Raw genomic sequence first — 27,912 nt, forward strand, 5'->3', positions numbered from 1 at the left:
GGTGGGGAAGAAGCTGGGAACCTTCCTGCACCAAGCACAACACCAGGCAGGTAACCTGGTGCTAAACCAGTCCTGCTTCTATTCCAGAGCGGCCCAATTTCAGAAGGTGACATTAAGCAAAAGCAAAGGCGAAAACCAAGGCCAGGGAGAGAGGTCTTGCCCAGGAGCAAAGTGCAGTAAGCGCCCCACTCCCCCTACTAGCTCACCTGGACCCGGATGCTCCTTGTCCCTTACCTGGTTCACCCTTGCCCACCCTGCTGGGGATGGTATGAGTGTGCAACAGTGACACTGCCCTCCTCACGGCCACCGAAAGCTCTTCCTGGCACCAGGACTTGTCCAGAGCACACTCTGGCTTCACCAGGCGCAGCGTCACATGACTCACCAAGGTGCCTGAGAAGAAACAGCAGCAGATGAGCCACAAAGACACCGCATCTGGCCCCCAACAGAAAGAAGTCATCTGGGACAGAGGCGGCCTTGTCCCTGCCTCTGCTAAGCCAGAATGTCGTCTTTTTTTTCCTTGCTCACCCTAAGCCAGAATGTCTTAGTGACAGCGTGGAAAAAAAGAGAGGGAGGCAGTAGCTGCTCTTTTATTTTAGGGGGTGATGTAGTACCATGTCTGGAAGAGCTGACCGATACTTTTGATACTAAAGAAGTCAGTGTGTTGAGGAGCACAAGTGCCCAAGACTTATTCACCCCATTGTAAAGCTCTAGCTACAGAGCTCCTTCGTCAGGCAGGTCACACACACACCAACTAACATTCCTTCTCAGAGCAGTTTGCAGACCCCATCTCCAATCATGAGAACATTCCTTTTAGGCTAGGAGGAAAGTCTGCTTGAAGTTACCAACTGACTCGCAGAGTAAGGGCACCATAATTCCCCCTGCTCCTGCTCAGCTAATGCTTCTTCAAAGCTAACAGAGAGCTAAAGGCCAGAGGTCTCTAACCACACCACTGACACACACTGCTTCCCTTCTCACTGACTTCATGGAGAACATGAAGAAGGCTAAGTGTGGCTCACTCAGGAGAGCATTGCCTGGTGCACACAAGGCCCTGGATTTGATGCCCAGCACCAGAACAAAGCTACTACAGAACGATGAGATGCTGGCTAGCACATGAAGCCTCCTCAGAGAAGGCAAAGAAGATGCAAAATGGAGGTTCGAGGAAACACTTCATAGCTCCTGGGCACATCCAGTTTGAGGCGCCACAAAGATGCTTCCATGTGAAAACAGTATTTAGCAGGTTAGGTCTCCTCAGAACACCCACAGGCACCTCCAGCCCAATGTGCAAACATCCCTGAGATAACCCCATAGCCAGCCAGTAAGGACTAACCCAAGGCCTTGAGTCTAGAGGGCATGACACAGGCAGCCAAGGACAGGAAGGGGCCTTTAACCCTGGGAGCAGCCAGGGGAGATTTCAGCAAGGGCAGGAAGGCGTCGACCAAAACAGGAATGTACTGGGTCAGGCCACACGGGTTCCTGGTCACGATGGCATCTAGCAGTCCCAGCGCCGCCTCTAGCTCCCCATCCAGCTGCAAGCAGAGGCAACAGAAGAACAGTCATTAGGAGCCACTTTAAGACAAGGAGTAGCGTGGGACCACAGAGTGATCTCCTGGCACTGGTATGCGGTGGTGGTGACCACTTACCTCCTGTAGCCGCCTCCGAATTTGCGCCTCCTTGTCCATCTGAGCCTGCAGCATCTCCTTCTGCTTGCTAGTCAGATGCACCTCCTCTTTTATGCCTTTCTTCTTCTTTATCTCCTGAAGGGTCAGAATCGGAAGCAAATTCTATACCCATGGAACAGATCTGGCCCCCAACCAGGGGAAAGCTAGCTGGCTTCCCAAAGAATTCTAGGCCAGCCTCAAGTCTAGAACCAGGGCCCAAGCCCGTTACATGCCCTCCCTCACAGTTATAAAGGCCACACCCACTGGATGCCTACAGAATGGAGAAAGTCGTAAACAAGCAAATTTTAAAACAGAAATCTCTACTAAAAAAGGCAAGGGGAACAACAAGACCATCAATAATCTCCAGATTAAAAACTTTAGCCAGGGGCTGGAGAGATGGCTCAGAGGTTAAGAGCACTGGTTGTTCTTCCAAAGGACCTGAGTTCAATTCCCAGCACCCACATGGTGGCTCACAACCATCTATAGTGAGATCTGGTGCCTTCTTCTGGCATGCAGGCACACATGCAGGCAGACTACTGTATAAATAACAAATAAATAAATCTTAAAAAAACAAAAAACAAACAAACAAACAAAAAACTACTTTAGCCTGCCCCCACACTTCGGGGTCTTCAGGACAGAGACAGCTTGGGTGCAGAGAGAGCACCGAGTCCTTACTGAGTGCCTACTTCATGCCAGGAACTGTTTGAGATGCTAGAGACATGGGAGAAAGAGGAAATTTCTCCCTTCATGGAGCTTACAATCTCCCAGATAAAGTTAGACAATAAACAAGTAAACAAATACATAAAATGATTGTGGAACAAAAAAAAGTGTTACAAAAGGAACAAGCCAGGAAGACAGCAAAGCTTACTACAGACAGACGAGATGAGGAAGACAAAAAAACTCATCCTGAGGAAGACCAAGGGGAAAACCAGCTGCACCAGGCAAGAGCTCTGTCAGAACCAGCTGTTTAGATCCTGTCAAGCCTCTCAGGGCACCCAGGCCTTGCACGCACTGTAATAATCAAGACAAGCCTCTCTTTGGAAAGGCAGGATAGGCTAGACGGAGCAGCAATGTCCAGTAAGAATCTAGTTTCCTTGAGCTTGAGCGGGTTAAGAGGAAGCCACAGAGAAAGAGAGAGCAATGCTAGAGAGGACCAGGGCCAGGTCAAAGGGAACATGGGAATGCCTCAGCTGATCCAAGGGAGCAGCCTACATGTAGCAGAGTGGCCTAAAGCAGCCAGTTAGTGGCTCAGAGACCTCCCATGGACGCACCTCCTTCAGCTCCAGCTCGATGATCTGCTCCTTAAAGGAGTAGGCTTTGTTCTCTCGCTTCATGTTGGCCTTTTTTATGCTGTCCTGCTGGGCACTTGAAACACAGGGAAGGCAAGGCAGTTATCCAGCTTAAAAGGAGCCACAAGGCTCCTCAACCTCATGACAGCCACCAAGTCCAGTCAGATGTTAATAGTATTTTGCTTTCTTGCAGATGTGCATGTAGGTATGCATGCACGTATGTGCTCACATGTGTAGAGGCCAGAGGTTAATTTCCAGTATCTCCGGGCTCTCACCCTCCACTGTATCTTTGAGACAAGGTATCTCACTGACCCTGTACACAGCCAGACATTTTCACGAGGCTGGCTAGCCAGCACGCACTTTACTCAGCTCTGTCTCCTGTCTGAAAGCAGGCAGGGTCTCTATATAGTCCAGGATAGCCTCCAACTTACTATCCCTTTATCTCAGCCTCCAAAGTGTGGAATTACAGGCATGCACACCGCACCCAGCTCCCAGGTAGCTTTTCAGTACTATGTACCAGGTTAGTGCTAGATATTGGACTCACCAATATCGCGGGCCTAAGCACTAGGCCTGGAACATAAGCAGGTATTTCTGCCATGGACAGACAGCTCTTCCCAATGACCCTATAAATATCTCCATCAAATAGGCATGAAAACCAGAGCTGGGGGAGGAAAAGTCATGGAGCCAACAAGTGAGCAACTGGGTCTCACCTCTGGATGATGGACTTATCAAACAGCTCCCCGGCAGGGGTCTGCATGATGGCAAACTCCTCCCGAGTCACGAGACACAGAGCAGGGTTCTGCACAGAGGCAGTGATAGTGCTGATGAGCTGCGGGAGGACTCGGTCAGGGGAGAGGATGGAAAGCGAGGCCATGGCGTTCATGGAAGACTGCCAGACAAACAGATGTGGTCAGTCTATAGCCTAATTAACACCAGAATAGGGTTCTGGCACACCAGAATGACTCTTGCAACTGGCTCCCCCTTTCTGTCTGTGCTTTCTGAACACAGCTTGCTGTAGTCTGAGCCTGCCTTACTGGACAAGCCTTTCCCCCTCCCTCTGCTATTACAACTGACTTTGAGTGCACACTCCACTCTCAACTCCCTGGTCCGGGAGCGCTGCCTCACCGTTTTCAGAGGCAGGCATGTGTCCCCTAACCAGGATAGTCTTGGGGACAGATCAAGTGGCACATGCCAGTTGACACGCATGCTTTCCCCAATGGAGCTGTTGGGAGGACGAGCTGTGAGGCCAAAACTCTTAACAGAAATTTGAAAATGCAGCTCACACATTGGAAAGCAGTGAGAAGTGAGTGACTGAGAGAGCAGATAGATTTCATGAATGAGGAGTACAGACAGCATGTCTGTCCTATAGGCACTAGCTGAGCCCCAGCAGCACCATCCCAAGCTACTCACATCCTCAGACACTGTCTGCAAATGAGGCCCTAAGTTCCCTTTTGTGCTCCAATCAGTGTGCATTCTGTCACTTACTATCAAGAGGCCAAGCCTACATGACACCATTCTTTCCTCTTGTTTCTTTGAGCCCTCATATCTTGGACTCTGGATGGAGAGTCCCCAAGCCCTGACTTAAGTCCAAAACCAGCTCATGATACCTGGTTCAGGGGACTCTGTGTAGTGATCCTGGGGATGATCTGATCCAGGTGCCTGGTGATGAAGGCTTCAGGGTCAATCTTCATCCTGGTGAGAAGTGCTGGCCAGAGTCCAGACTGCACTGCCACTGAAGGAGAGGGGCTTCTTGAAGCTTTCTGCCTGGACCCTCAAGAGCCACCCCCTCTCAGGCCGACACAGCCACAGACCTAAGGATGGGTGGTGGGAGATGATCAGCATCTCCTGGGCCAGCTGTTCAGTGCTAGTGCTATCACCCTGGAGCTCCGGCACCCCAGAGATGACACACAGAGCTTCCTGCAGAACACGTGGAGGCACATAGGTCTTGCCTATCTCAGTCATCTCCCCAGCATCTGTCACAAGAGCCTCCAGGGGCAGCACCTGTAGAGAGAACAAATGAGCCCCATAGCTCAGAGCCCTGTGCAGGGCAGTGCACAAAGACAGTATGCAGGGTCCCTAAGCCTCTCGTGCTGTTATTAGGAATATGTGCAACCAAATGCCTTGCTTCCTGCCTTGGATTCCACAGGCTCGGAGATGTGCCTGGAAAGAAAGAGCAAGACAGCCACCTGAAACCCTAAGGGAAAAGATAAACGGAAAACTGGCTGTGGAGAACAGGCACACACTGCTGAGGGGAAAATAGTAAAGGCTGGCACGTAGAACACTTAAATAATCCAGGCCTCCACTGTCTACTCCTGCTTCTTCCTGCTGCTGCCTAAGAATCCAGACAGGTCATCTCACGGCTTGGATAGCCAGTATTAAAAAAAAGCTATAAGCCCTACCTGCCGTCAAAAGTACTGTGAAAAAAAAAAAAAAATCAAAAGTGAGAAAGAAAACTATGCATTTAAAATTAAGTGCTTTAAAACAATAAAAAAGGAAATATACAAAACTATTTTGGTTGAACTACATCAAAGGTCTGGGAACAGGGAAGAAGGCCTCTAAAGAGTGGAGATGCTACCAAAACTCTGTAGTCACCCCATCTGAGAGGGAGAACATCCCAGGAGAGGCCAAGCTAAAACTATGCCTTGAAACAGAAAGGTTGATGAGTCATTGCAGAACCCAGACCCTCTCACCCTGTGAGAATTGAGGACAGTCTTCAGCTCCTCCAAGAGGCCGTTGGCCAGCTTAATTCCCCCGAGAGAGGACAGCAGCTTGCGAACTGTCTGCTGGGCTTGCCTACGCACATGCCAGGTCCGACTCAAGAGCACAGCCACCAGTACCCGATGGTACTGCCTGCAAACACACAGGAATATGGGGAAGGGCTCTCCACAGCCACCGGCCACACCCCCACTCCTCTTGCTGTTTGGCCCAGGACAAGGTAAGGGGCCCTCACGTACTGAACTCTGCTGTTGCTGAGCCTGTGTGGGTGGTCAAGGAAAAGCCTCTCTGTCAGAAGCAGCACAGTACACAGGGCTGTAAAGAAGAGACAACACAAGTCTTTCAAACTGAGTGAAGCCAGTGAGATGGCTCAGTGGGCAAAGGAACTCACCATCCAACCTGACAGCCGCAAAGTCAATCCCTGGAAGCCACGGTGAAAGAAAACCCACTCCTGAAAGGTTTCCTTAAACACCCAGGGGCACGAAAAATAACACATACGCACACAAACACATGCAAAAATTAACTAAACAGAATTAAAATGAACTAAAAATTAGCAGCAAATTGTAAACATGATTAACACTAGATATGAAGCTATAGTTCATTTTTATTTCCTCTTTACTATGCACATATATACTTTAAAGAAGGTATACACTGGTTTTAGTTATTAAAAATTACCATCTATGAGTGACAGTGCACCCCTATAACCTCAGTACTTGAGAGGTTTAAGCAGGAAGATCATGAGATTAAGGGTAGCCCAAGCTATACAATAAAATTCTGTCTTAAAGAAAGAGGGGGAGGCTGGGGAGACGGCTCAGTGGGTAAGAGCACCTGTTGTTCTTGTGGAGAACCTAGGTTGGATTCCCGGCACCCACACGATGGCTCACAGCCATCCGTAACTCCATATCCAACTCCCTCTTCTGACCTTCCAAAGGTTACAGGCGTAGACACACATAAACACAAACACTGACATACATAAAATTAAAAAAAAAAATAAACACACATAAAATAAAAAGAAATAACGGACTATGAGCAGGGGCACTGGCTTGGACTTGAAGGCCACTGGACAAGGGACTGATTCCCCCAGGAAGCATGGTAGCAACGGCAACACACTGCTATTTGTGTAAAGGAGGCAGAGAACATACAAAGAAAGGGATGGTGTGTGTAACATCAAGGATTCAGAAGCAGCAGAAACTGGCTGCCCACGGCCAGCAGAGCTAAATGGCTAGAGATCAAAGTAGGAAAAATCAGTGCCGACTCCCTCCTACCTTGTCTCTAAACTATAGGAATGTCGTTCCTAATCAAAAGCTAACTAAAAAAAAAAAAAAGTTTAACCAGAAAGTGACTAATAGTTGTAGCTCATTAATAGGATGTTGTGATTCATGAGTCAAAAGACTTTTCAAATCGCTAATTAGCAGCATACTCCTGTGAGGCAACCTAGAATTTCGCACATACATTTGGAGATCACTGTTCCTTTTCTGCCAGAGTAGAAACCAGTGGTTTCTGCGTCGCCTGGTGGGGGAGTAGAGCTGCCACAACTGCACCAGCACTTAGCAAAGAAACCCAGACAGCACCAATTACCCATTCAGCTCTAATTATAGCTAAGATTGCATAAGTATCACCACCATCTCCGCAGTCCTCCAAGGGCCCCTTCCTACTGAGCCTGGAGTGTCACCACTGTCTCTAAGTCCTCCAAGGCCCCTTCCTACTGAGCCTGACTCACCCCAGGAATGAATTCATTCAGAAAACAGCCGAGTTAGCTAGACAGTGGTGCCACAAGCTTTTGATACCAGCACTTGCAGAGAGGCAAGCAGATCTGAGTTCAAGGCCAACCCGGTCTGCAGAGCAACTTCCAGGACAGTCAGTGCTATACAGGGAAACCCTGTCTTGAAAAGCAAAGTAAACAGCCAAGCTGCTGGCCAGCACTAGCACTGTTCCAGGCCCACAAGCAGCCGGCCAGATCACTGTTCTGGGCCCACATGTTGCCGGCTGAGCAGGTGCTCAGGAACAGGTCCTCGGTAAAGGCCTGTCAGAGACTGAGAAACTCACCATCCTCTGAAGCCAGGAGCAGAAACTTCTCAGATGTGAAAATCTGCTTCTTTTCATCCACAACCAGCTGCCAAAAGTTGCTCAGTTTGGCCTCTGCAAGAAACCAAAGGTCAACCTGCGGCACAGTACATCATGTCCCCACAGCATGGGCCCTCCAAGCTGAAGCTGCTGTGAGAGCCTCCGTGAAGTTTCACTGTTCTCCTATCCTGAAACCAGCGTCAGTCCTCTGGTCTCATCTTCGGCCAGCAGAACTTTAGGGTTCTCTGTAGCTGCTCCTCTGAATTCCCACCCACCCAGGGACCTGCTGGAACTCCTGCAGCTCTCCCTTTCTTCCCTTAACTATGGCCATTCCTTCATAGGAGTCACACCCTTCCAGGCCCTCAAGATCTATTCAAATCCTTCCTCCTTCATGAAACCCTTCCCAACTCCTCAAATAACAAAGTAAACCCTCCTCCAAATGACTAACTACCAGAGAGCATGCGCCCCATACACGCTAAAAGGTCATGTTCACCTAATCCTACCAAGGTAGCCATGGGCCTTGGCATGTACAGTGGGTACACAACAGCATGCAGAGAATGAGTCCTAGTCCTCAGCACAGAGACAAGGTCAGGTAAGAGCACTCGCAAAGGAAAGCGGTTAGAAGTTGGATGCTGCGCTGTCTTCTAAGGGCCCATAGGCTGAAAATTTGGTCCCTGGCTTACGATCACATTGGCAGGTGGCAAAACAGGACAGAGCCTGGAGGAAATAAGTTAGGTCACTAAGTGCATGCCCTCGAGAGACACAGAGAGCTGTCTCTCTCTTTACTTTGCTTCCCAGCCACCGAGATGAATAGCTCTGCTCAACCACATACTCCCTGCCTGAAACAGATCCAAGGCAATGGGCCGACTGCCGACAACCTGACTGGAACCTCTAAAACTATGGACCACAAGAAATCTTTCCTCCTTAAGTTGAATTTCTCAAGGAGTTTGTCGCAGTGACAAATGACAAAGCCCATTGAAAGAGAGGACTCAAAGAAGGGTAGAATCCCAGAGGGCCGGGAGAGAATGGATGGCTCTGACTTGAATCATTTCCACACACGGCTGACAGATGGCATAGCATATACAACACATTACCCAGCGTGTCTCATCATACACCAGCTATACATGGACATGGGACTGCCACTTCTATCCAGACAGGGAGATGGGGGGGCTGGAAGATGGGGCAAAGAGAAAACCATCACTTTGTAGCTTTTTTGTACTTCGTGGTTTTTTTTCAGAAGTTTCTTTTTTCATGTATCTGAGTATATGAACACTAGGTAAATGCAGTGTTAGCAGGAGGCAGAGGAGGCCATGGAACCCCCTGGGAGTGGAGTTCCAGGTGGCTGTGAGCCACCCTGTGGGTGCAACAACTGCAAATGCTCCTAACCACTAAGCTTCAGCCCGGACTTTATAAATTTTGTACCTGTGCAATGGTTAGTTTTCATCATTAACTGACACAAGCTAGAACCATCAGGAGGCAATGAGAGCCTGTCTAGATTGGAGTAGCCTATCTAGGGGGAACTCTCTTAGTTGAGTTAATTGACAGGGAAAGACCCAGCCCACTATGGGCTGTACACTTCCTATGGCAGGGAATCCTCAACTGTCAGAAAGCAGACATCAAGCTGATACAGGCAGGTGACCACCCATGTGTTCTTGCCTCTCTGCTCTCTACTGCAGCTGATGGAAGTTCCTGCTTAACTTTCCCACAGTGTAGTTGGAACTGTGCTGAAATAAGTTCCTTTCTCCCCAAGTTGCTTCTTGTCAGAGGATTTTATCTCAGCAACAGAAATGAACTAGAACATCCTATGAATACATAAATAATTAAGACACAAAGTCTAGAACGATGGTTCAGTGGCTAAGAGCACCTGCTACTCTTGCAGAGGACCCAGGTTCCTAGTACCTACATGGCAGCTCACAACTGTTTCTAACTCCAATCATAGGGTCTCTGACACCCTCTTCTGACCTATGTGGCACTGCATACCTATGGTGTCCATACATGCATGTAACACTCTACATGCATAAAACAGAAACAAACAGACAAGACACAGAATTGTATTGCTGAACCTAGCAGTGTTACAAAAAAGCCCGCAGCCCCGTGAGTACCCTGGCTGTACTCCTTAACCCTGAGCTTCTCCCTGCAGACAACAGGCAGCCCCAGAACTGATAGGATGATGCTAAACTCCCAACATGAGGACAAACAACACTGAAAAGAACCTTGTCACCTGGTGTCCTAGACACATGCAGCCCCTTACCAGCCTGTGAGTCGGCCACAGAAAGCTTGGAGAGCAGCAAGGCTGCAGCGACCCCTTCAGTGACCGTGGGAACCTGAGTGTTCTGGGAGGCCGCCTTCTCTACTGTCTGCATAAGCAAGGGCAGAAAGTCCAAGGCCTGCAGAAGTGTGTCACCTGTGGAAAGAAGCACCTTAGAGACATCCTGGTCTGCAGGGGTGACAAGACTACTTGAGAAGACATTATCCACTCCGGTGTTAACTGGCAAAGCCTTTAATTTCCCAAGTATCTCCAAGAACAGGAGTGAGAACCTGTGACTTAAACTCTAAAAGCATAAAAATTAAGACCAAAAGAATTCTATTCATCTGTTCTTCCCCTAGACAAGCAAACAGGTGGCGTGAACTGCCAGGGCTGACAACAGCTGGTTGACAAAGAACCACTGCTAACCACGAGCTTCTCAATTCTGATCTGGTGCTCCCATACAAGACAACCTTTAGACCCAAAGCCCTAAGTTCCAAACAAGCTGCTGACCTGTGAAATAAACACACTGAAAAGTAAGCTGGGTGTGGCGACACAAGCCCTTAATCCCAGAAGGTGGATCTCAGTGAGTTTCAGGACAGACAGGGCTATATAGAAAGAGACTCCATAGCTAAATACATAAATAAAAATTTAAAAAACAGTTACAACTACAGCTAAACACACTCATTTTGTTCTTGTAACTAGTCATATACTCCAGGCTGGCCTCAAATTCAGTATGTAGCCCAAGATGAGGGAAGTGCTGCCTCTACCTCCCAATTCAGGATGACCGGTCTGAGGCACATTATCTGCCCAGTCTGTTACTTCTACAGCAGGGAGAAGAGCTAGCTCACACGGGTTAAACCAAGTATCTGGTGTCTACAATTCAATCTAAATTCAGAGTTGATCAAGGTAGCAAAGAGGAAAATTAAAATATAAATGAGTAGATATTTCTAAGTCTATGGTATGAACTCACTATATCCTCAAGGTAGCTGATAACATTAATTACATATCTCCACCCACAGGATCTCGATCTGGTTTTACATAAACCCCACAGACCACTATACCAAGATGGTGCTGAGCTTGAGATCCCTCTGGAAAGGGTTACTTTCAACTCAGGGCAAGCAACTCTTCTGACAGGTTCTTGCTTCTACTCTAAGACATGCATGGGGACAAAGTTCATCAAGGAAGTTCCCTCTGTTGAGGGAATCTTCTTGATGTTTCTTTAAACACAATAATTCGTAAGCTTAAAATTAGCACATCATTTAAAAGAAATGCAAGCCTATCAGAGAGAAGAGTCACTATCAAGAGGTTTTAACAGAGAGATCAAGTTTTCCTTGGCTGTTTGGGATGGAGCGGGCCACCCCTGCCAATCTAAGTAGCTGTGTTTAACACTGAAGAGGTGGAAGCAGTTACGTTTTAAAAGGTTCAAAATCAAGGTTACATAGCATTGGACCTTTTATTTTCGTGATCTCTGTACAACAGGTTCTGATTGTAAGTTCTTTCTGAATAAAACCCAGTATGGGAAGAAGTCACTACTTGAAGACTAGGCCCAAGGACTAAGAAGAAAACGAGGTTCAGTAAGTGAGCCAAAAGAGAAAGCCCCAATGGGGAGTGTGCCCTCAGAATCAGTCTTTCCTTCAAAGGAGGCCAGGACAGCTTACCTCGGAAGGAGGCCAGCATGCACTGCAGGTAGGCGTGCCTCACTGCAGAGGTGGAGGTTTTAAGGCTGAAAACTTTCTTGAACCAGTCAGTAAGCTTCTTGGGCACTTCTGTAGTGAACCGGTTGCACCAGAGCGCCAGGACAGAGACGGCGTGTACCAAGGTACCTTCGTGCACTAGGGCAAGCGGCACAAGTCCAGTCGGTCTGACGTCTTATAACCATATCAAATCACTGCAAGCAGTGCGAGAAGGCAAGCCGGAGTCCCAGGGGAGGAAGCAGTGACATTTCAGACAACTCCCAGCCCTACTAACTCAAGGTGTGCCTTTAGAAAGCCTTTTAGAAGAGTGACTGAAAAAGCATGGTTAAGAATGGGTCTAAAGTGCATGCTCCCCATGCCACAGGGAATTACTACCTTCCTGTTGGAGGAATGGGATGAAGAGCTCAGCCACAGACCCATTGAGGACTTGACCGGAAGGCCCGGATACCACGTGATGACTTAGGCTTCCAATCCCTGAAAAGCACACTCTGGTTGGTCCCTCCCCTACACAAAGCCACAGCAGACAAGTCTTCCTGCAACTGCTATCTGGGCACCCAGGGTCTCACAGTCTTCTTCTGGGTGCCCAGCAGCCATCCCCTCCCCTGGTCATTAGAGACCTTCCTTCAATTTTTCTCCAATCTTCCCTTTTATGAAGCTAGGCCTCCTGCTGGGAGGACTCCTGCAGAGTCCTGTTAGATGTCAGACTTCTGGGTTACCTCAGAGTGATGTTCAACCTCCCCCATTACTATAGCACACTGGCAGAACCAGGGAGGAATCCCCACCTGAAAGGACACTCATCTTCTGGGCTACGATAGTCAGCTTTCCTTCTGAGCCTGCGAGGAGATAAACAAAAGTCCTTGTTCACACCACCCCATTCATGACACACATGGAGACTCCCAAAGCAGCCTTTCTGGGGTGAAGCTGGGTTTTAAAGCCTTTTGCTCTCTGACTAAAATAAAGTACTACATTTTTACAGAAAATCTGAGAAGCAGAAAAAATACAAAGACAAAAAGGCTTCACATCACCTATGTCCTTAACACTTAAAGGCATCTTAGCATCTTCATGTCTGTCTTTCCTTTGTTACTTCTACACACACAAAAGCACATATTCTTAAAAACATGAACAGCAGCATCAATTCCACCATGGGTATGCTTTTGCTCACAAATGCAGAGATGTGCCCATATCCACAGCTTCTCCTGGAGCAGACTCAGAATCAAGTCCCAGCCCATCCTGGTTCCAAGGCTAGGGGCACTCCTTGGCACACCTTCTTGTGCCAAGAAGGCCATCTCACCTCCAAGGATTGCAAACAGGTGCCTGGCCAGGGCCTCAGTGGCAGAGGAGTCGCTGCACTGGCGGGCCAGGTTGCGCAGCGCCAGGACGGCTTCGTCCATCAGGCGAGGGCTGTTGGACTTCAGCTGATCTGGACACACAGAGCCACAGTTCAGGGTAACTGGCAGCTGAGCACCCAGACTTTAGTCTCTTCCCAGCAGTCTTGGCTCTCTGACTTCACTATCCATAACCTCAGAAAAGAAAGCCCTCCCCTTGTTGGCATTTAAAGCCTTTTTCCTTTTTTAACATTTATTCGTTATGTCTAGGGGGAGAAAGGGTACTTGGCACACAAGTACAGGTCAGAGAATAATCTAACCTTTCATCATGTGGTTTCCAGGATTGCACTTGAGTTGGCATGCTTGGCAGAAACCATCTTTAACCAAAGGAGCCATCTTGTTGACGCTAAAACTTATCTCTAACATAAGCTGTTCCCCATCCGATTTTCAACAAAACACTGCCAAATACAACCTAAACTCAAGGTGCATCAAGGGTCAACATACTTACTAGCCAAGCCTTTTACGATGTCCAGGGCATACTGGCTAAGATCAAGTGTCACTGATGCCAGCAGGCTGGAGATGGCTAAGGAGAGAGAAAGCACTGCCCATCAGTTTCAAGTGCCAGTCCCCATTTTGCCCAACCCCCTCACACACCCTCTGGAGTCTGCTTGTTAGCCACGTGGTGATACGACTGCCTTTCACCTCTGCCTTTCAGCTCACAACTGCCTGCAAGTCTAGTTTCAGGGGATCTAATGCCCTCTTCTGGCCTCTGCGGGCACATCAGGTACATGTACGCACACGCACATGAGCACATGCACACACACAGACAAAAATAACTTTTTTTTTAAATCCAAAGACTCTTTTTATCTTGTTTTTGTTTTCTTTAGAAGATTTATTTATTCTATGCATGAGTATTCTATCTGCATTTAGATCTGCCAGAAGAGGGCATCAGTTCACATTATAGATGGTTGTGAGCCACCATGTGGTCACCGGGAATTGAACTCATGACCTTTTGAAGAGCAGACAGTGCTCTTAACCACTGACCTATCTCTCCAGCCCCCAAAATAAATTTTTAAAAAGCCCATGACGGGGCTGGAGAGATGGCTCAGAGGTTAAGAGCACTGGCTGCTCTTCCAGAGGTCCTGAGTTCAATTCCCAATAACCACATGGTGGCTCACAACCATCTATAATGAGATCTGATGCCCTCTTCTGGCATGCAGGTCTACAGGCAGACAGAACATTGTATACTTAATAAATAAATAAATCTTTAAAAAAAAAAAAAAAAAAAAAAAAAAAAAAAAAGCCCATGACTTTCAACATATTCTGAAAGGAGTTCCTGATCTTGTTTGTGGCCCTCACCAGGTAACAGTGAACACACCTCACACTCACAATACAGGGTCCTGCTGCGAAGCCACCAGGAACAGAGCTGCGCAGACACCATCCCCTCATCCCCCCTCCACCCCCACCCCGTTCAGCAGGAACCTACTTTCAATAACATTCTCTGGACTCCTCAGCAAGGACTTCTGTATAGTGGGCAGAATCAGATCCTTAAACTCTGAGTGGGACATGAACCGGAGCAAGGGGGCACAGTTGTCCTACAAAGACAGAGAGTCAGGCAGGTGCCCAGGCCTCCTGGGAAGAGTCAGAAGCAGGGCGGTGTCCAGAGCTGATGGGGCGGCAGGTGTGCGGTCCACTCACCAACAAGTACTTCGGAGGCTTCACTTTGCTCACCAGGACATTCTTCACATAGAACTCCAGCAGGGCACTCTACAGGACACGAGGTCCAAGACTTCAATAATAAGCCGAGGTCCCGCTTTCCATGGCTCCCCACCCTCCTGCGCTCACCGCCAAAGGGAGGGCAGCAGTCATTTCCATGGCCCCTGGGGCAGAGTTTAAAGACCTTGGCAGGGCTCTAACAACCCTGGCTGCTCACTGCTGGCTACATCCACTCCCGTGGACTAGCCGACTAGCCACACTCGCCTTTTCCATGCTGCTTCCTGATTTCTCTCTTCCCACAATGCTCCGCCCCCCCTTCACTACTTCTCCTTACTCCTAAGTCCTTTCATCACAGAGATGTGTTCCCTGACCCACAGTCCATGTCAGGGAACCCAACTTGCCTAGCTCCTTTGTCACACTTATCAGCTGAATTAACGGGGTGACAATCTCTGATTCCGTTTCACAAGGTCACAGTCTTCTGCACACTGCTCCACCCCTGACTCCTGGCACAGAGTTTGGTGCATGGGATCTGCCCACGGAGGTGAACAGTGAACTATCACCCCAGTGACTACATACACCAGGACTCACACGAGCTACAGCTATAGGCCACAAGGACTAAGCAAGTTACCCATCCTTCCCTCCAGATGCCCCAATGCAGCAAGCCCACTGTCGCCACGCTGGACACTTGCCTTATGCTGACTGACCACACCCATCTCTTTTTGGTCTGTGCAGAACTGCACCAGCAGCCCCAGCATGCCAGCGTAGTTCTGGTTGGGTTCTAGGCTAAGGATAGCTGAGAAGTACTGCTCTACCAGCCCAGGGTTCTGAAAAGGAAACGAAGGCCCGGGAGTTAGCTGGCAGCAGAGGTGCAGAAAAGCATGGCCTCCTACCCCCCTCAGCTCCATTCACCTCCTTCCACAGTTTAGTGAGCTTCTTCACAGCGCCATCCACAGCATGCCTGTGGGAGCCACCCAGGACCTCCAGCAGCAGCAGACACTGCACCTCCACCTGCCAGGACAGGGAGATATGACTTAGAAGCAGGTGTCCTGTGACCCTTACAGTATGCCACGGACATGCATCAGGCCTTCTAGATCCCAGCCTCATCCCTACTAGGCTTCTTCCAACCCACCCCTCTTCTCTCTGCCAACCCCTTGTCCTAAATCCCCCCTTTCTTTTTAATGTATACGAGTGGTTTGCCTCCATGTATGTCTGTACACCACATATATGCAGCATCCTTGAAGGCCAAGAAAGGCTATCAGGTTCCCTGGAACTGCGGTTACCAGTTGTAAACCACCCTGTGGGTGCTGGGAATAAAGCCAGAGTCCTCCACAGGAGCAGCCAGTGCTCCTAACTGCGAGCATCTCTCCAGACCCCTAAGTCCAGGCTTTTACTACACTGCTCATTCATGCATTTATTTACTAAACATTTGTTAAACACCTACTATGAGCTAACATATACACAAGAACAAAGTGCTTTCTTGCACCTTATACTTCAAAGACAGAAAATATTAAACAAAGACACAAATGGAAATGTAGCTCAGAACACAGCATGCATGAAGCTTCAAGTTAAACCCAATAACAATTTTAAAAAGACACATTACACAAAGTAAGACAGCTGCCATTCAGAAAAAGAACAGGCAATCCTAGCTAACGTACTTATTCGCCTTGCCCTGTCCTTCGTTAAGGACCAAATCCTACAGGCAAGTATGCTGGACACCTGTGATCCCAGCACTCAGGAGGCAGAGGCAGGAGGCTCTCACTGAGTTCCAGGTGAGCCTGGTCTACAGAGTGAGTTCATGGCCAGCCAAGGCTACAAAGTGAGGCAGTCTCAAAATCAATAAAAGAATAAATCTTAAAAAAATTTTAAAACCACCACAGATACTAACAAACTAACTCCACAGCAGGTGTGTGCTAAGTTCTGTAGGAAGTAAGGGACACTTGGCATGGCAGCATGCACCTTTGATCCCAGAACTTGGGAGGCAAAGGCGGTCAGATCTCTGAGGTCCAGGACAGCCATGGCCTGGGGTAAATCTCCAGCACTGGAGCCATTTCCACAGTGCTAGGGACAGCAACAGCTTCTAGACTATTATATCCCTATACACTATGCTAACAACACATCCTTTTACACCTGGGGGAGATGTCCACAATTTAATGAGCTTGCCCACATCACATCCAGAATTAGATTAGGGTTCCTTCGCTGAGTTGCTCCAGGCCTTGCTCAAGAGTCACTGTTTCCCCTCAGAAGCCTTGCTCCCACCACCCTTGGCCACACTCCCTGCCCTCCAGGACCCTGCTTTTATAGAGCACTGTACCAGGCTCCACCCTGTATGTCTTCTCCAACAGTGCATAAGCACCACAGAAGCAGAAGGTCCCTCAGCCATATTCACAGCAGCCCCAGCTTCTAGCACAGTGCCAGCCAGTAAATGGCTGAATTAACATAACAGACAATAGAACCAGCCAAGTAAAAGCCCAGATTCTAGTCCCTGCAACAAGTTATACACCCCTGATGCACTCTGTTCTACAATACAACGCTCTATATGGCCCAGCCCTCCTGCTCACTGAGCTGGCTGACTCAGCACAGTAACAGCTTTAAGAACTTAGTAGAGATAAGCCAGGGATCTTGCCTGTTACTAACTACCATACTAGAAAGCCATTCGTTAACAATGAAAACCACACTCTGCGAAGGGTTCCAGAGGCAAACTCATACCAATTACTACCAGGGCAATGTGAGCACTCTAACTCAGAACTAACCGACTGCTAAAGGCCACGCCACAGTTGTCCCTAAAAGTGTGCTCGGTAAGAAACCAGGGAGGAGGTGGTCTGCCTGCCTGCCTGTCTCACCTCGCATAATTTCTGGTTTCTAATGCGACTAGTCACTTCCATCTATAGCACTGCACTCTACAGTGCCCATGGCCATTGCAAATCTCTCTCTAACCCCTCTCTGCAGTGGGGAAGTGGCTCTGTCAAATCTCATGGCCAAAAGTTACACCTGTAATACTACCTTGCAGAGCCATCGACCACTCGCCCTGACCTACATTAAGCTACCTAGATCAAGAGAAGCTCCCAGCCCAGCCTACCAGGCCATCTCTGGGTGACAGGCAAGTGGGAAGGAGAAACAGAATGTACAAGGAGCAGGCATAGAAAGGAAGGAGAGAATTAGATGACCAAGACGAGAGCCAGAATTTCGCTCTATTACCCTGAAATCCAAACATGGGTGCTAGAGTGCTTAGCCAGAGAACAACGTGATCTACATCACTGCATCTTCTGGCACCCCTGCCTTTCAGTGTCTCCTCCTGTCTGGCCTCTCATGAAGGCAGCATCCATATGCCCAGCACCAGGCCTGACCCAGACAAATGTGTCCCTACTGTGCTCATACTCACCACCAGCACATACTCTGGACAATGTCAACCTGTGAGAACACTTGCATTGCAAGAAATGCTGAAACATCATACACCCGAATAAAGTTCACCCTCATAGCTCCAAAGACAAGGTGACCTACCAGTTTGTTCCAGATGTCTCCTTGCCGCTTGGCTTTCAGGGGAAAGACAATGCGCACTAGAAGGCAGGTCCAAGTCAGAGCCAGCAAGGCGGCTGAGCCGCTGCTCTTGCTACAAAGGAGAAAGGAGAGAAGAGGGTTTAGTGCAGAGCACCAGCCTCCATCACACCAAGGCATAGCATGATGTGGACCCTCCCTGGCCTCAATGGTACAGAAAACCATTCCTCAACACCATCAGTGACAACTCAGGACTAGAATCCAGGCCTCACTAAGCTCCCAACACTTGGCATTTGCAACATTAAAAACAAATGAAGGTAGAGAGAGCACCGTCTGCTCTTCCAAAGGACCTGGGTTCGATTCTCCCAGCACCCACATGGCAGCTCACAACTGCCTGATCCAGGAGACCTGACAACCTCTTCTGGTGGCTCAGGTACCAGGCACATATATGCACACATGCTGCACAGACATACATGCAAGTAAAACAATCAGACACATAAAATGTAAACAAATAAATAAGGCTTCCCCATCCAGTGCCTTGGGCCCACTGGCTCAGCCCACTCCTCAAAAAAAGTCTTCTGTACTAACCTGGTTCTTCTCTCCAGGTGCCACTCAGAACACAAAGGGAAAGCTAGGAGTGCTCACACCCGCTCCTCTGCACCAGCCTACCTGACAGGACTCCACCAGACCCAGGCCACAGCCTTAAGCGCTCACCTGGGAACACCTGCTTTGGAGCCGCCAACACCTGAAGACTGAAGGGAGTGCAGGAGGTTCTTAGCTGTGGCTTCTGGCTGGACCTCAGCCAGCTGCTGGATGGCTGCCTGCAGGGCTCTGCGCGAGGCTGCATCTCTAACACAGGAAGCAGAAAGGTACATGAGTGATCTCAGCAGAGACAAGACTGCCTAAGGCAAGCACTGCTCTTTCTGGGGAAAAACTGATGGTACTGTATACATTCCAGTGGATCGGTGATGGAAATACACTCAACAAACCCACCTCACCCCAGAAAGAGCATCGGATGACAAGAAGGGCAGAATCTATGTTCATGATATGTGCCCCATGACTTCAAGCTAGGTTAAATGCCTTTACAATCACAAATAGTGACTATGTATGTATGCTGAGATATTACAGTGAAGTAGGTACTGTCCCAGGCCTTCATACTAAGGATCACCCATGAGGTATAAAATGGTATCACCTTCACCCTGCAGATGGAGAAACTGAGGCACTGGGAGCTAAGTAACTTGCCCAGGATCCAGTAGTTAGAGCATGGACCTAAGAAATCTGGCTCTACCAACTGGTGGCTCTACCTATTACTCTGCACCATCTCCCTGATACAATCTCTCTGTACAACAGTCTAGAATCTGGGTCTCTGTTGGGATTCACCTGTATCGATGCAGAGTCAAGCAGAATAACTTGCAGAGTCCTTTCACTGCTCCCTCTGGCAGATCTGAAAGCAAAGTTTACACACAGACTCAACAACAAGCACAGCGGTGAGCGGCTGCTTACGTCAGACCTGTCAGATAGGACCACAGCCCCAGACACCCCAGTGAGCCCCAAGGTAAAATCCCAAGGAGAAAAAAGCAGTATCAAAACACGTGGCACAGGAAAGCTTAAAGCACAACAAACATTTGCTAAACCCATGAGATGGAAGACACACAAAACCTCAACATCTTCCCTCTCCCTAGAGAGGAGGACCAACAAGGCCACCCCTGTTCTGCCTCACGACCTGAGTGTTGGCTTCACACTACATACATACCATACACACATAATAATAATTTAAAGAATTATAAAGTACTATAATCCAGACATGGTGATGCACATCTTTAATGTTAGCACTTGGGAGGCGGAGGCAGATGCAGGTAGATCTCTGTAAGTTCAAGGCCAGCAGCCTGGTCTACACAGTGAGTTCAAGGAGAGCTAGGGCTACATAGAGACCATGTCTCTAAAAACAAAACAAAACAATTAAAGTACCATGAGGAGCCAGGAAAGGAAAAACACCTGTAACTACTGTAACTAGGGGGTTCTGAAAGCTTAAACTTGTTGACAGATTAGTCAACTCTAGGAAATGCAAAGAGGAAGCACGTGCTGAATAGGATTATCATGGAAGACAGGAGATAAATGGTGGACTGAAGGCACCTGCACTCAGTGCTGTGCTAAGACTTCATAGGCTAATACATGTTGTCCCCACAACGTGGCTGTTAAAGCCACCTTAGGAGGAAGAAACGAACAACAGAAACCCAGGTGTCCAGCTAGAGGAGCAGCAGGGCTGAACAAGAGTGCCCTCAAATACCACCGACTCAACTAGGACAAATGCTACCCACCAGACCAGGGCATGCAGTCAGCAGAAAAGCTTGTCTGGGGAAAATCCGGCCTATGTTGTGAATCAAGCCCAGGAAGAGCACTTCCAGTGCCCAAGCGATGAAGAGGAAACAAGTGTAATACAGAGAGCCAGCCCCTGCAGAGCTCTCACCATAAGGAAAAAGCCAGATCACCAGAGCCAGGCCCACGCTGAGAGCCCAGGAACAAGAACAGGAAGCACTCACTGGCAGTGTGCCACTGCCATGTACTTGTGCTGAGCACCCGCAAGTGTTCTCATTGACCCCCGACACCAACCCTCAGGGGTGTCACTAGCTTCATGCTCACCTTGGGCTCAGACGATTAGGTTGGAATGACAGCACTCATAAAGGTTGGGTTTTCACATCATAGCACTTCATAAACACTGAATTACAGAATTTCAGGGTGCCAGAAAAGCAGTCACCCTCAGAAGATTCAGAGTGGTTCATAAACCCGGACATAAAAGCCAAACTTACTCCATAAACTGGGTATCGGGACGTAGGACTTGACAGCTGCTCTGCAGGGAAGGTCGCCACTGCAGCTCAGTACATGTATACATTTGGTGTCATCACCCAGCAACCTTAGCTAGACAGGGCCTTGCTGAGACAACAACCTCCGAGGAGGCATAAAATCTTACACAAGCGCAATCACACGCACACACCAAGGGACAGCGCAGAAGCTCACACACAGCAGCCGACTCCACTTACAGCTTTTACAAGCTTGGCTGTCACCCAGGCGACAGCAGGTTCAAAGTAGCACGTGAGAATGTGAGGGAAGGCTGCTAGGAAAAGCCAGCAGGGATAGGTAACACTGGGGAGGCTGAGGCAGGACAGTCATGAGCTAGAAGCCAGCTGGTCCATCCAGTGAAACCCTGTGTCATGCAAGGGAGGAGGACAGAAAGTAGGCTGGCTGGTCAGTCAAAGTTCAGTGTACTGGCCACACCTATCATCCCAGCACTAAGAGCAAAAAAGAATATAATAGTTCAAGGCCATTATAGGGAGTCCTTTGCTCAAACCACCACCTCTCAGGTTAGTAAAATTCAAACACCTATAGCAAACGTTATCAGAAGGCATCAGAAAACATGGATCTCTCTCTTTTTAAATTTAACCGGGCCGGCTTACAGTTTCAGAGGTCAATTATCATCACGGTAAGAAGCATGGTGGCACATAGGCAGGCATGGTGCTGGAGAAAGATCTGAGAATGCGGATCTCTCAATCTGAACAGACTTAGGGTCCTTAACTGGCTGAAGCAGAAGTTCTGGTTTCTTTGTAAGCTCAGTTCTGTTGTGTAAATATGCTTTTGTTTTAGTCCCAAGTATGGGATTTTCCTTGGGCTGTAGTTTGTCCACACCTGTTAATTGTCTCATGCTTGCCTTGTGTGGCGTGGCTTTTGTCAGCTGGTTACGGCCTTCCATGTGTAGCAAGGAGAGGGGTGTGGTTTAGAGCGCAGAGGGCATAAACTGAGTGCCCAGAAAGAGAAGGTGTGGTGTGCATGTGGCGTGTGGCAGTCGGGACAGACAGATGGAGAGAAACATGAGGGGTGCAGAGCGTGGAGGAGACTGCTGGCTACGCCTGCCATTGACAGAGATTGGTACAGAGCCCTAGAGAATCCATCGACCCTACACAGCCTGGCTAAGCCAAGGAGTCTGGGTTCTCTCTCCCCACTAACCTTCTCTCTATTTAGGGTTGGGAGGTCGGAAGGGAGGTAGAGACCTAAATAAAACAGAGTTTTAAAACTGAGCACTATACTGGCCAACCACCTGCTACCATCTTCTTCTGTCTATGGACAGAGAAAGAACAGTGTCCCAAACCAAAAATGTCCTTGTGCCCAGTATACTGCTCAAGAGAGACTGGTCTATCTTTTAGAAACATGACTAGAAGGGCATGGTGGCACGCGCCTTTAATTCTAGCACTCAGGGAGGTAAAGGTAGGTGGATCGATGTGAACCTGACGCCAGCCTGATCTAGAACAGTCCAGGACAGCCAAGGCTACACAGAAAAACCCTATCTCAAAAAAGCAAAAACAAACAAACAAACAAAACAACAACAACAAAACATTTTGAATCAACATAGTTAAAACTATAAATGACTTCAGTACCTACCTGCACTGACCCAAATGTTTCAACTGTTTTGGCGCATGTTAAAAAAAAAAGGTGAAGGCAGAAGTCGGTCAGGGGAGAAAGAAGGTGAGAGAGCACAACTGATTTCCCAAGGAGCCAGCACCGCAGGTACGGGGTGAATACACACCTTTTCCAGCAATACATCTCCCCAGTTCGCTGAGAATTTCCCTCCGCTCCTTCACACTAGCTGTTGTCACCTTCACAGCAAAACGCTTTAGTGTCTCAGAAACCTGTGAAGACCAAACCCACAGAAAATTTCACCGGTCAGGTGACTAAACAATGAAGGTGTGTGCACAGGACAGACCTGCCACAATCCTTACAGCAGGGCTGTCAGAGGCAGCAGCCTCTGTGCATTATGGGGTTTTAGCAGCTTCTCAGCTCCACCCACTAGCTGCAACCAGTAGTAGTCCATTCCCCTCCTGCCCCAGTTCTGACAATCATGTCTCCAGACAGTCAAATCTCCAGGGACAGGGGACAAAAATCACTCACAGTTTAGATGAACCATTTTAATCCAATCTTTCTTAAACTTAGGTGTTGATGGTTATATTTACTATTGATATATCTTTTAGTTAGGCAGCAGTTATTCCTAAACAGCTGTATACCCAAATCACCACACAGAGACTGGGATTTATTTAATTAACCTAGAGCGCAACTCTGGGCAGTGATTACTCCATCCTAAACCTCCAAACCCGCATAGTTTCCTATCATTCAGATTTTACCCATTATACTTGCTTTTAGTCATATCTAATGTCTGGTGATTCCAAGACCTCTCCCCGGATTCTCTCTCCTCTTCCCATTCGCTTCCTTCTCCTCCCTTCTCTGGACTAGGATGTCCCACCCTATCCTCTCCATTGCTCAGCCATTGTGGCTGTTTTGTTTTTTTTTTAATTGACAATGTAGAGAACAAATGGTGGCATGTTTACACAAATCTGAGACAGGTGATGCTTAGAATAATGTCGGATTGAAAACAAAGAGTGGAGGGGAGAAATCAGCATTTAAATGAACAAGAGTAAACTGTACATACTCCAAAAGAACATTATACCAACACTTGGGCAGGAAAAGCAAAAATCCAAAAACCTCTAGACAGAAAGCATCCTTTTTGAAATAACCCAAATGAATACCCCCGGTTGATGACTACTTGGGGAGAGGAGCCATTTTTCTTGCTTTTTTGTTGTTGTTTGGTTGCTTGCTTGCTTTGGTTTTTGAGACAGGGTTTCTCTATGCAGCCTTGATTGTCCTGGAACTCACTTTGTAGACTGGGCTGTTCTTGAACTCACAAAGATCCAATCGCCTCTGCTTCCTGAGCACTGGGATTAAAGGTGTGTGCAACCAACACCCAGATGGGAGTCATTTTTCCTTCGGAGTGACCAATGGTGGGCTGCACCAGCTCCAGTGGGTAGCCCCACGCCCATATGGGCATAGTCAGAACTACCTGTACTAAATACCAAACCTGAAAATCCAAATGTTAAAGGAGAGAATGGACTCCCACAAGTTGGTCCTCTGACTTCCACACATGCAACGAGGCATGGATATACAAGAGCACTCTCGTGCACGCATACAAACACACACAAAATAAATAATTTTAAAGGGGGTGGGGCTAGAGAGATGGCTCAGTGTTTAAGAGCACTTGTTGCTCTAGCAGAAGCAACAAGTTCAGTTCAGTTCTCAGCACCCACGTGGCAGCTCACGACCACCTGACACCCACTTGAGACCTCTGCGTATACCAGGAACAGAGTGCACACACATACACACACACACATACATACATACATACATACATACATACATTCAGGCACTCACACAGACACATGAAATAGAATAAATAAGATTCTTTAACTGAATGAATGTGGGAGGGACTGTATTGGAGCACTCAAGGAGTGGGAGAGCTGGGGTGGATATGATCAAGATACACTATCTGCATGTATGACACTCTAACAGAACAAATAAATTTCTTTTAAAACGACAGTACAAGGGCTGGGGAGATGGCTCAGAGGTTAAGAGCACTGGCTGCTCTTCCAGAGGTCTTGAGTTCAATTCCCAGTAACCACATGTTGGTTCACAACCATCTATAATGAGATCTAGTGGCCTCTTCTGGCATTTAGGTGTATATGCAGACAGAACATTGTATACATAATAATAAATAAATCTTAAAAAAAAAAAAAAAAAGACAGTACAAGCTAGGCATGGTAACATGCCTTTAATCCCAGCAGGAGGCAGAAAAATTTCAGTGAGTTCAAGGCCTGCCTGGTCTATATAAAGAGACTGTTTCAAATAAATAAATAAACAGCAGTACTTTTTTCATGTGTAAACTATCCTTCAAAAATCCTAAAAACAAACAAACAAAAAAAAACTGAATATGATTCTAGAAAATGGACAGAGATCTAGACTAACCAGAACTTAAAAGGTTAATTTCTGATTTAAAATTAAGCAAATTTAAGAACTGTGGGTAAGACACAGAGGGCAAACTGAGTTTGAGAAAGAAACGAGCCCAATCTAAAAAGGGCCTACTATGTGCCCAGCAGGCTCTCCCTGGCCACTCCAGCAGAGCAGAAGCATACACTGCTAAAGGTGAAAAACCACGAGGCTGGATCCCAGCTCTGCTCTCACTAGCTGCGGAAACCACGTCAAACAACGTCACCTCTAATCTTCCGTTTCTCTATCTATGCACAGTTAACAGCACTTACCTCATGGGACTAGTATGGCTATTACTTCATGTTCATCGAAAGCACCAAATTGCCTAACACTACTGAGCCTGTAGGGCAGTATCAGCAGTCCCATCTCCCATTTCCATGACAGAAGTCTCTGCCCCAAAGTGAAGCCAATGGCCACGGCACCCATGTTCTCAGCACTAACCCCGAAGCCACACAGGTCTACAAAAGGACACCACCATCCCTACCAGCCTCCACCGTCTGCCTTAACACAGTTGCAGTCTGGCTTTGAGTCTGTGAGCATTCTCAGAAACCTGGGAAACCTGCCCTAAGCAGCAGTCTGCAGACTTCCTGGGGGCAGGCTGGGATCCATGAGGCAACCAAGTGTTTAGAGTGGGGCGGGGTGTTGTTTTTGAGGGTGCCTCATTCACAGGCAGCTCAAACTACCAGCATGATTCGGCGCATGTACAGACACAGAACAATGCTTTTCATGTTGGTTTTGGGGAGGGGTGTACATGAGTGTAGAGACTAGGGAACAACTTGGGTCTCATACAGTGGGCCTGGGTATTGGACTTGCCATCAGGTCTGGCTGAAACAATATAATTCTCTTGCCAATGAATACAATGGTGTCCAAACTTATACGTAAACTATTTCTTGCTGTGATTTTTTTTTTTTTTTTTGATGTGTGTGTTTTGTTTTGTTTTTCTTGAGACATAGTCTCTCCATAGAGCCCTAGCTGTTCTGGCATCCACTGCATAGACCAAGCTGGCCTTGAACTCAGAGATCTGCCTCCATCATGACTGCTGAGAATAAAAGTAAGTGCCATCACACCTGGCCCTGCTTTGGTTATTTGAAGTGTTCTTACTTTCATGAGCACTTTCTAAGGAATTCTAAGCGTGTTTCCCAAGCCTGAGCCTAGCCAGCACTTCAAACAACAGTCATCTCCACTTTTCTTGCACCGTATCTCCTGACTTTTCTGTTTTCCCACCATCTGGCCTCCATGCCCTGACCCCACCACTCTCCGAATCTCAGCAAGAGCAGCCCTGAGCTTTAGAATGAGCAGCTGAGGTGGCTAGTGTTTGAAGCCTACCCAGCCTGCGCTTACTGCAGCGCGCTCCTTCTGCCGCCCAGCACTATTTCCTTGGAGTTAACAACTGCCCTTCTCACCATCACCTGTTTGTCTCGTTTTACCTAACCTTATTAATTATTCAAGTCAAACTCTTGGTTGTATATCTTCATTCCAGAAAATTCTTTCCTTCCACCGGAAGGGGGCTCTGAATTTTCTGTACTACCCCAATTTGGCAGGTAGTGCGTGGTGTGGTTGTATGAGTGTGCGTGTCAGGTAACCGACATCAACTGCACCAGTGTCTGTGTGTGAAGAATGTCATTTCACCACGAAAAGGTTCGCCTCCTAATCAAGTTTGCCAAGATCCAGAATCATTTTCCTTCAGAATACTGACACTATTGTATTTCTCTATTGAATATTAATCTTTAGTTGTGGTTGTGAAGGCCAAAGCCATTGTAACTTTTTGTTGTTGTTGTTCAAACAGGGCCTCACTATGTACCCAGGTGTACCTCCAACTCCAATCCTCCTGTGCTGGGGTTATAGGAATGCCTCATTCTGACTCTGATCTTTTGGGGGACATCTGGCTTTTCTTTCTAGAAGCTCCTAGATTTTTTTTTAAGATTATGAAATTTCATAGTAACACGCCTTGTTGTGAGTCTATTCATCCACTCTGAGGAGAGCTCTGGTCTAGAAACATACCCATCAACTGCGGGAAAGTTTCTTGAATTGTTTTGTTAACAATTTCCTTAAAGACTGATCCTAGATTAGTGCTTGCAGCACTGAGCCTAATGTTTTAGGGTCACTGTTAAGTCACAAACCCCAAGACAAACAGCTGAGGTGCCTATTTAACATAACATATGGACCTGGCCACCAGGTTCTCCCAGCATCCCTCAGTCTCTGTTACAGGGACTAAAACCTCCAACTCTCTGGCTTAGGGGACAGGCTGCCCTTCCCTGTTCTTCCCTATGTAATCCAAACATCTTGGTCACCCACCCTTTTGTACCAGGCCCCCTCTCTTCCCTGTCCTCCTCCTTTCCCCCTCCTCACATAGCGCAGTCACACCCACTCTGGCCCTCCCAGATGTCCCTGTATCTGGCCACGCTCTCCCTTTTATCTGCAATATACTTTCTACTCCATCATACCCAGGGGCAGCATGTCCTTTCCTTTTTACTTCTTTTTTTTTTTTTTTCTTTCAGTCTGAAGAGAGAAAACTCTCCTACCATCATGGGAAAGGGACTCTGACGGCATCTACAGTCACTCTCACTTCCATTAGCTCCACCTTTCAAAGATTCTGCTATGTAGTTCAAACTGGGTCTGAGTTTCTTAGCTCATGAGTCAGGACTCATTTCCTTCATTGTTCAACTATCTGCATCTCAGCCAGGCGCAGTGGCACACGCCTGCAATCCCAGTGTCAGGAGGCAGAGGCAGTCGGATCTCTGTGAGTTTGAGGCCAGCCTGGTCTACAGAGGGAGTTCCAGGATAGCCAAGGCTACACCCTGTAAGAAAAACCAAATAAGTAATCTGCATCTCTTATCACTTTCTGGCTTC

The 27,912-nt window shown here is 47.8% G+C and overlaps 1 protein-coding gene across 3 annotated transcripts in view; it reads right to left on the reverse strand.

The window, feature by feature from the left end:
- Positions 1-27,912, reverse strand: part of Gcn1 (GCN1 activator of EIF2AK4) — a 62,285-nt gene that overhangs the window by 32,234 nt on the left and 2,139 nt on the right. For 2 of the 3 annotated variants that reach the window (XM_021631784.2, XM_060382551.1), the window contains exons 2-25: positions 22,778-22,880; positions 19,582-19,645; positions 18,916-19,050; positions 18,208-18,316; positions 15,619-15,717; positions 15,399-15,533; positions 14,692-14,760; positions 14,480-14,588; positions 13,502-13,576; positions 12,960-13,088; positions 12,451-12,501; positions 12,044-12,142; positions 11,633-11,806; positions 9,978-10,130; positions 7,709-7,801; positions 5,902-5,977; positions 5,638-5,797; positions 4,759-4,948; positions 4,555-4,679; positions 3,658-3,836; positions 2,930-3,023; positions 1,641-1,754; positions 1,328-1,526; positions 235-390 (exon numbers count right to left, since the gene is read on the reverse strand). In XM_021631784.2, the coding sequence (XP_021487459.1) occupies positions 235-390; positions 1,328-1,526; positions 1,641-1,754; positions 2,930-3,023; positions 3,658-3,836; positions 4,555-4,679; positions 4,759-4,948; positions 5,638-5,797; positions 5,902-5,977; positions 7,709-7,801; positions 9,978-10,130; positions 11,633-11,806; positions 12,044-12,142; positions 12,451-12,501; positions 12,960-13,088; positions 13,502-13,576; positions 14,480-14,588; positions 14,692-14,760; positions 15,399-15,533; positions 15,619-15,717; positions 18,208-18,316; positions 18,916-19,050; positions 19,582-19,645; positions 22,778-22,880 (2,890 nt within the window). Of the gene's footprint in view, positions 1-234; positions 391-1,327; positions 1,527-1,640; positions 1,755-2,929; positions 3,024-3,657; positions 3,837-4,554; positions 4,680-4,758; positions 4,949-5,637; positions 5,798-5,901; positions 5,978-7,708; positions 7,802-9,977; positions 10,131-11,632; positions 11,807-12,043; positions 12,143-12,450; positions 12,502-12,959; positions 13,089-13,501; positions 13,577-14,479; positions 14,589-14,691; positions 14,761-15,398; positions 15,534-15,618; positions 15,718-18,207; positions 18,317-18,915; positions 19,051-19,581; positions 19,646-22,632; positions 22,649-22,777; positions 22,881-27,912 lie in introns of those variants that run through there. The other variant, XM_060382552.1, reaches the window with a different exon arrangement.

Source organism: Meriones unguiculatus, chromosome 4, assembly GCF_030254825.1.
Source record: "Meriones unguiculatus strain TT.TT164.6M chromosome 4, Bangor_MerUng_6.1, whole genome shotgun sequence".
NCBI lineage: Eukaryota > Metazoa > Chordata > Mammalia > Rodentia > Muridae > Meriones > Meriones unguiculatus.